The sequence below is a fragment of the Chrysoperla carnea genome, chromosome 4 (assembly GCF_905475395.1).
Source record: "Chrysoperla carnea chromosome 4, inChrCarn1.1, whole genome shotgun sequence".
In the NCBI taxonomy this organism is placed as follows: Eukaryota; Metazoa; Arthropoda; class Insecta; order Neuroptera; family Chrysopidae; genus Chrysoperla; species Chrysoperla carnea.
In genome coordinates, this window is record NC_058340.1 from 3,549,683 (window position 1) to 3,558,852 (window position 9,170).

At 29.3% G+C, this 9,170-nt stretch overlaps 1 protein-coding gene across 1 annotated transcript; it reads left to right on the plus strand.

The window, feature by feature from the left end:
* Positions 1–2,831: 2,831 nt before the first annotated feature.
* LOC123297708 (facilitated trehalose transporter Tret1-like) lies at positions 2,832–7,510 on the plus strand. Its single transcript, XM_044879463.1, has 3 exons — positions 2,832–2,886; positions 4,113–5,003; positions 6,866–7,510. The coding sequence occupies exons 1-3, from the start codon at positions 2,832–2,834 to the stop codon at positions 7,348–7,350; spliced, it is 1,431 nt and encodes a 476-aa protein (XP_044735398.1). The 3' UTR covers positions 7,351–7,510.
* The last annotated feature ends 1,660 nt before the right edge of the window (positions 7,511–9,170 follow it).

Below are 9,170 nucleotides of genomic sequence, written 5' to 3' on the forward strand. Positions count from 1 at the left end.
TTTTGCCTTGAATTCCAGTTTTTAAACAAACGATCTAAAAATTTAACACTTAAGAAAAACATACTATAGAGAAATATTAAGATTTAATTTTGTTAATTATGTAATTTGTATATCATATTTGTAATAAAATTGCCTATAAATAAAAAGAGAGAAAATTAGAAAAAATAAAAATGTAATTTTCTATAAATTACATTTATAGAAATCCAATATAAACAAATTTTGTATAAATTAAATTGAATATTTTGAGAATGAACGCAAGTTCGAAAGATTTTGAGATCAAACAAAAAAAACTTGTTGTCATACACCAATAATAAAATTATTTTTTATTATTTTAATTATTTATTATAATATAGTATGTACTACCAAAAACCTAATATAAATTCAATTAAAAGAAAGTAAATTACTATTGATGTTTTGTACCAGCCTGTTTTTGGTACTGTTATGCTCTTACATTATGTTAGGCCATCAGTCATCAATTAAGAATCAATGACCCGTTCAAATATTCAAATATTATTTCTAAAAATTATTTCGTAATATCATATTACTAAACATGCTTGCATTTATAATAAGAATCAAAAATAATTCTTATTCTCAATTATCGTCATTATACCATGTATATATGAAATATACATTGTATATTAAGTTTAATCCCAAGTTTGTAACGCTTAAAAATAATGATGCTAGGAAAAAAATTTTGTCATAGGTGTTCATAAAATCACCTAATTAGTCCATTTCCGGTTGTCTGTCCGTCCGTCCGTCCGTCTGTGGACACGATAACTCAAAAACGAAAAAAGATATCGAGCTCGAGCTATTTTTACAGCGTACTCAGGACGTAAAAAGTGAGGTCAAGTTCGTAAATGGTCATCATAGGTCAATTGGGTCTTGGGTCCGTAGGACCCATCTTGTAAACCGTTAGAGATAGAACAGAAGTTTAAATGTAAAAAATATTCCTTATCGAAAATTGAACAACTTTTGTTTGAAACATTTATTCGTAAACATCACTGTTTACCCGTGAGGGCGCCAATTAGGCGGAAATTTTATAATATGTACTATACTTGATTATCAGTTATGTATGTGTCACATGTTTGTATGTGTAATGTAATAAAGAAATCAACACTGTCTATGCATGGTATTTCAACAATGAACTCAGTCAATTGTTTGTTTTCGCTTGTTTTTAGTCTAACTTATAAAAAAATACGTCATTTTTTAAATACACTCATATTTTTTTGTATAAATATCATGACAATTTTATCAAATTTTTGGCAAACAGTTCTTTGTATTATAAAGTCCTGAATAATCTTTGGTCGTATTAAGTAAATATAGGCATATATTTATTATATAAAATATATATATAAAATCAAGCAATTTTTTTCCATATTTGTGTCTGCTTTCTTCACAAGATAAATGACTAAAGTACTATAGTGTAATATTCGTGTCTAAAGTACTAGTGTTATATAAAATTTATTGATCACACAAACTATACGCACCAGAGTACCGCATTGCGAAATTCCACTCGGGTCGAGCTAGTTAGGTTTATTAAACTTAATTAATAATTATAAAAAGATATATTTTAATTTATTTGTTTTCAAAACAATCATCGACGTAAACTTATATTAAATTCATATTTATTAATTATATAACGTTGTAAATTTTCGATGAAACTTCTCCACTTCTAAATAGAATTGATTACTGAAAAATCTACGTGATTTAATAAAGGGGTTATATCCAGTTAGAATTTTCAAAGAATCGATTTTTCCGAGAATCGAATCCGAGAAATATTCAAGAAGATAAACGCGCCAAAAAAAAAAACAAAAAATTTTAACTGACTGTAAACGTCTGAAACTTTAAACGCGTTTTGCTCAAAACAGCGTTTTAATGTCGGTCAGCAAGATTTTTCCCAGGTATTAATCGAACGAATAAGATTTCTTAAAATTATTTGAGACCACATTAAAGAATTTTGTTTTGAAGTCGCCATTTTGTCAAAAATCATAATTTTGACTATTCCTTCGATTAATACCTGCATTCGTCTATCAACTAAAGAAATTTTCTGATTTTTTTCATTATGGATAATCCAAACCAGAGATATGGTGATCACCACTGGACAACTTCTTTTTGAAGATCTCCAGGAGTAGTTTCATAGTACCATTTTTGAAATCGGACAATGGGATCTTAAAATTAAATAAATGTCCTATGTCTATACGTTTTTTATATTTATGTGAAATAAATGGTTTTCCCAAAAAAAAAAAAAAAAAAAAAAAAAAAAAAAAAAACTCATAAAAAACGTGTTTTTTTGTGCTCGAAACACATATCAATTTAACACACACAGGTATAAATAATTTAACTCTTTCCAATTTCGGCTAGATTGTGGTAAAATTTCAATCAAACAATTTGATGGTTGTGTGGATTGTTTATTTCCTTCTGTTTGCTTAAGAGATAATATTTTTTAAACGACACTGACCTATCATCATCGATTCCAATGATTTTGTGAATTTAAAATTAATTATAAGTTTATCAGTTGTTCATAGAAATTCTTCTTCTTACAAAAAGGTCAAGGAATCATTTAAACTGGTTTCATTATCATTCCACACAAATAAAATATTCATATAGTAATATAAATATTTTTGAACGCTAAATTGTTAAATAAGTATTTATTTAATCATGGCAGTTATTATTAATTGTTCGAACAATTAAAATAAATTAAAATATTTAAAAGTGGGGGAATTATTTAAATTTTAAAAAATATAATTGATGTGATATGTTGTGATTATTGTAAATATATATTTTTGGGTGCGTAAAAGTTTAGAAAGTGTGTAAAAAAAAATATGTCCACAATGTATAAAAATATGCTAAGTGGATATCCAATACAAATTTTATCCAGTTTTATTGGTAAGTATTGTTTTTTAATTAGATATTTTTATTATTTGCACGGTCACAATTAAAAGTTTTTTTCGGTAACTTTTATTGCAGTAAAAAGTCAAACATACATTTTTCTTTAGTCACTTACATATATTTATTTGTAAAAACTTAAGATACTCATGTTAAAAATATTAAAGACATTTTGAATCGACGTGACAATAGATCTTTGCCCTGGTGTTTATTTCAATGTAGCTTTAAAATTTGTTAAAATTTGAAAATGCACGAGAATAGATGACAAGCACTTAAATCAAAATTAAAATCGATTGATAAACACAAAAGATATAAGCAATAAAATAATTTTTTCTATCTTATTCTTGCAAAACAACTTTTAATATGTAGTCTCCATGGCAATTTCAGGAATATGACGTCACAAAGTGTTATTTTTCTTTATTTCTATTTGTACATTTAAATCCTTCATATTTTCGTAGTCATTGATCTAAAAATTGATTTCACACGATGTTTTGGCTCGATAACAAACGTCTTTTGAAGCAATAAAAAAAGTTTTAGGGCGAAGGCCTATTCCTTTTTAAAACAGTTGCACATTTACTTTGAAAATTATTTTTTCAAAACTAGCAAAAGTGTGTAACATTAGTTCAGTTTTTCAACGCTACTACCATATTCCATTAATTTTTCTATCAAATTCTGAAATTTTCACATACCATAGGCTATGCTGCGCACCCCCAAAAAGTGCTCAGAAAATGAAAAAAGTCGTAAGTTCGAGATACCCGATTCATACCAATTGAATTAGATATAATGTTTGTCAAAATGCATCTACATTTGTGTAAAATAAATAAAAAAGAGTTTTTTTCCCTATGCCGTGATTTTATGAAAAATGTGTGCTTAAAATTGCTTAAAATTATCCGTGTTTTTTATTAGTTAGTCGAAAAACTATGCCTGAAACAAATAAAAAAAATATTTTTGCCTGACCCTCGACAAACTAGAATATTCAAAGTTCGGCATTGGACTAAAACTGGGTCCCGATTTTCGAGATTGCCAATTGTTGTTGGTCCGCCCAAGAGGTGCGACTACACAAATTTTTGTCTTTAAAACAAGTTATTCATATGCTTTAATGAGGCCTACTCACAAATTTATTTCGTAAGGTCTGTTTACGTACTACTCTTAATAGCCTAGCTCTTATTTTCATCAAGCACCATAGTTTTTTTATTAATCTAACCATTTTTTTATCTTTTGTTCAGTATCCCTTGGTATTCTTTCGTTCGGTTTGGGACATTTATGGGTTGCACCAGCAGTACCAAAATTATTAAACAATGATGGAAACGGTGATGATACACCCGTACAAATATCAGAAGATGAGGGCTCTTGGATTGCATCAATGGAATTAATAACATTGCCAATCAGTTCATTATCAACAATATTTTTAGCAAATCATTTTGGCACCAAAAACGTTTTAGTTTTTGGTCCAGCACCATTAGTTATCTCATGGATATTAATATATTTTGCACAAAACGTATGGTATTTTTTTATTGCTCGTATATTAGTTGGTCTATCCGAAGCGTTATTCTACAATTGTGGACCTGTGTATATTGGTGAAATATCAGATCCAAAAATACGGGGTGTCATGTTGTTTTTGATACCGGTTTTCTTTAATACCGGTGGATTATTATCGTATTATTTTGCTTATGTGTTATCAATAAGAACATTTGCACTTTTATCAATTATTCCTGGAGTATTATATTTCGTCTTATTTATTGGAATGCCACATTCACCATATTATTTCATTATCCATAAAAAGTATAAAGATGCTGAAAGTACATTGAGATTTTTACGTGGAAAAGATTATAAGGAAGGAGAGTTGAAACTTTTACAAGAGGCAGTTGAAACAGAAATGCAAAATAAAGTGAATATTAAAACAGTATTATCTAATCAATCATATCGAGTATCATTTGGAATTGTATTAATGACAATGTCATTTCAACAATTATGTGGATCCACAGCCGTGGCCAGTTACTTACATTATATAATAAATGAGTCATATGTAACTCATAATACAGAAACAGTGGCTTTAATCGTTGGTATTATAACAGTATGTGGCAGTTTAACATCAACATTTTGGATTGATCGTAAAGGTATGTAAAATAAATTTTTTTTTTTTGGTAGGGGTACCTGGACACAGGGACATTCCAGGATATTGTGAAGCCAACGAACTTGCTACAAATGGCACAATTCTGCCGGATAAAAGTATCAATAGACATCCGGGAGTTCCATTTGCGAACTACAAGTTGCTCCTCAAAGAGGATATCTTAAAAAAGGCCAATATTAGATAGAGGGAGGAAAGTACTTGTGGTACGTTCAATCGTTCCGAAGATCTTATATCACTTCCAAGGACCTATTAGCAAAAGAGTTGCGGCTTCTACAGGACACTGGCTAGGTGGTAGGCACGCTCAACGCCTGGGCCTGACAGTGTATCATGATTATTGCAGGAGCTGTCACAGTGAGGAAGAGGAGCAAACAATGCCTCATCTTCTCTGTCACTGCCCAGCTCTTGCCATGAAGAGATGGACTCACTTGAGCCAGCCTTTCTTTGGCGATCTCTCCAACCTGGAGTCCGTTAACGTCCCAGCATTCCTGTTTTTCTTAAACAGCTCCAAATGGTCCATGTAGTAGTGGCCGGGAATACTTCAACCTTTTTGTGGGTATCACAACGGACGCTATGGTCTAACCGTGCCCTACTTCCAGACACTCTGGCCACCTAATCTAACCTAGTATAAATTTTATAAGAACAAAAAGGAACAGGTGAAATTTACAAAAGTAAAAATCCCCGACTAACTTTTCGGATGCGGAACCCTAAACTCACACTTGAAACATATTTACGAACACTCTCCATTAAATTACCGTTCAAACGAAACAAAAAAAATCAAAATCGATTGATCCAGGCAGACACACCGCCACCAATTTTTAAGTTCGGGGGTTAAAACTTGATATAGTCCAAGCAAGGTCCCTATATGTATCGACCACAGAAAGAAAGTAAAGCATGGTCGAAAGTTTGTACCTTTTTGTCTTTAATGTTAAAAGTCATGCGTAGTTCAAACTACAAAAACATTTTGGTAATAATAATATTTTTTCAATGTTTTCTACTTTGTTTCAAAGGAATAATGACTGTCATTATTTTCTTTCACCATTTTGGATCTGATCAGAAAAACCTATGGATATAACGTAACTTTCTTTCCCTGTTCAATAATTCAATTCTTGTTAAATTAGATTATTAGCCCAGATTTTTAGTTAGGCTATTAGGCTTTTACATTTTAAAGATATTTGATCTGTGAAGAGTTATAGTTTTTTTTCTGTGAAGAGTTATGTTTTTTTTTTCGAACACAGCGAGTAATTATTAACATTATTTAAATACATAAAACAAGTCCTTTCAAATATGATGTATCGTATGTAAATGTAATTGCATTGGCGAACTATCTTCAACTTTTTTTCATTATATCAATGTACTATACATTTATAATACACAAACTAGACACAAAGCATAACACCCTGAATAACAGTTGGTTGCATAATTCTCAAAAAATGTAGCCGAGACTGATAAATTGCATTTATTTATTAATAAGTCAAGATGTCATCAATATAATTCAAAAAATATGCCTTATGACAAGAGCATGATAAAAACGGTATTGGAAAAAAACGGTTTTGGCTAATTCAGCACGAAACGTTGCGAAATATATATTGATTATTATCTCAATTAACTTATGATTTGACCCTCAATCTTCTTAACTCCCATCACAATTATTAATTAAATAAATTTTGGTTGTAACGGCGGGAATCGAACCCGCTACTCTAACCATACCGCGCACGAAATTGATTACGCTCTAACCAACTGACCTACTAGGGTTAACCTCTTTACTTTACTCCAACCTAATGTTAATAACAATAAATTTTAATTCTTCAAAAATAAAACTGTAATATGAACATTTAACTTTCGTTACAGGTAGACGACCATTAATATTGGTATCGTTAACTGCATCAGGTATTTTAATGTTATTACTTGCTGTATGGTTCACATTGAAAGACCATGGATTTGACTTACGTTCATACGATTGGTTATTGGGTACAATATTATGTGTTTATCAATTCTTTGTGAATTTTGGAATCATAAACATGTCGTTTGTATTGGCTGGTGAATTATTTTCAACAAATACCAAAAATTATGGAACAAGTACTGCATTAATTGGTTATGGTGTATTTGGTTTTATAACAAATAAAATATTTTTATTTATAAATAGTGCACTTGGAATGAGTTATAATTTCTATGGATTTAGTTTTTTCTCCTTCTTAGGAGTTTTATTATTTTATATATATTTACCGGAAACACGACAAAAAACATTAGTTGAAATACAGGAAATGCTTCAACAGAAAAAGAAGAAGTTACCAAAAATGGAAATGAAAGTTGTTAATAATGAAAGTGTTAAGTGATAAGCGTTAATTACAAGTGTTAAGTGTAAATTAATTTTTATTGGTAGCCAGTTGTTACATTCATTATTTTTATTATTAATGAATGAATCCAAAACTGGATATTGTAAAACTGGATTTAAGTGGATTTTGTTTAAAAAAAATTGATTATTTAATAAATAAAATGAAATACAGGGTAAGACTAATTTTAATAGAAATCTTGTAAACATTGTGAAGATTTAAATTTTGAAATTGATTTCTATTGTTCGCTGTTATTATTTAACCCCATTATCGTAAAAAAAATATCGCTTATCCATTTCAAACTATCACTTTCTGCCAAAGAATGGAAAATGCATTCGTGATATAGTGCAGTCAGTCATTGAAGCGTTATTGCTCCGAATTTTTTTTACTGTGAACCGATTTGCATGAAATTTTGGAATTAGGCTCATCTTACCCTTAACTTCAAAAGTGAAAATGATCTGAATTCTGCACCTACCCTGGGGGATTAATTTTGTAATTTTTTTTTTCCAAAATAAATCGGATATCGATAGAAAGCCTTATTTTAAGAAAAAAATGCTCTAAAAAGTTTTTCAAAAAACCCAATACTTTTCAAGTTATTGACACTGAAAATTTGGAATTTTTTCACGTTTTTCATCATTTTTTTGCAAATATTGTGATTTTTTTTCTCTAGACGCTTAGTTTTCTTATCTATACATATACACATGTATAGTTTATGTGTCTCTAGCATCTCGAGGGAATTCACTTAGTGAACGGAGCTTCTGAGCTACGAATTTTTTCGTATATTTTCTGTCAATTTTTTTCAAAAGCACTTTGTCTTGAAAAATGAAAAAATATGTATCCAATTTTTTTTTTATTCAATCCTTTGAAATGAAAATCGAAATCTCAAATTTTTAGAGTTTGAAGTAATAATAAAAACTTTGTAATTTCTCTAAAAGTGACGAAATGTTTTTTTCTTTTCGGTTAATGGCGTTAACTATAAAAAAAACTATTTCATGTGAATGATCTAATACTTTTTTTTCATAGGCTTAAGTAATTTTTCGAAAAACAACGACAAATTTTTTTTGCGATTATAGTGTTAACTAAAAGCGAATCAAAAAAGAAAATGTTTCGAGTAAAATTAACAATTTTATATTTAGAATGATAATCTGTAAAAGATGAAGGTTTTTAAAACTTTTTTTTTTTTCGTTTTTTTTAGTAGAAAAACCCTCATTAAAAGGCGAAAAAGATTTCTGAGACATACTGTATAGTATTCACTGCAGACATATAATATAGATAAGAGATATGCAGTTTTTTTTGCAAAGAAATGACGATATATGCACATGCAGTTTCTTCCAAAAAGAATTCAATGTTATGTAGATATTATTTCGTATCAATACTTGTGAAATATGTTTAAAAATTCGATGATAAAAATTGGGGATTTTTTTCTGAAGGTTACTAAGTGACCCGTCTAAAATCTGTATGTAATCGTATTCGTTCAGTATATCATTAGTACAGTAAAAGATGTTACAAAAATCGGCTAATAAAGGATAATGAAAGAAACCGCTCACATTTTACTCAAACCTCATGGAAAGTGTTTCTTAGGTATCAAATATCATTAGTAACGCATGAGTAAGTGGCGTAAATGTTTCTATTTGCTAATAAACAATAAATTTTTTGTTCAATGAAACAATCAATGTTAAAAGTTTACTTAAAAAAATTAGTAAATATTCAACTTGTATGACGTAAGTGTTATGTCAAATAATCTAAAACTATTATACATGTATAACGTGTCCGTAATTCAAGTTGCCTATTTATTAATTTTGTGTGTCAACTTTAACATTAAT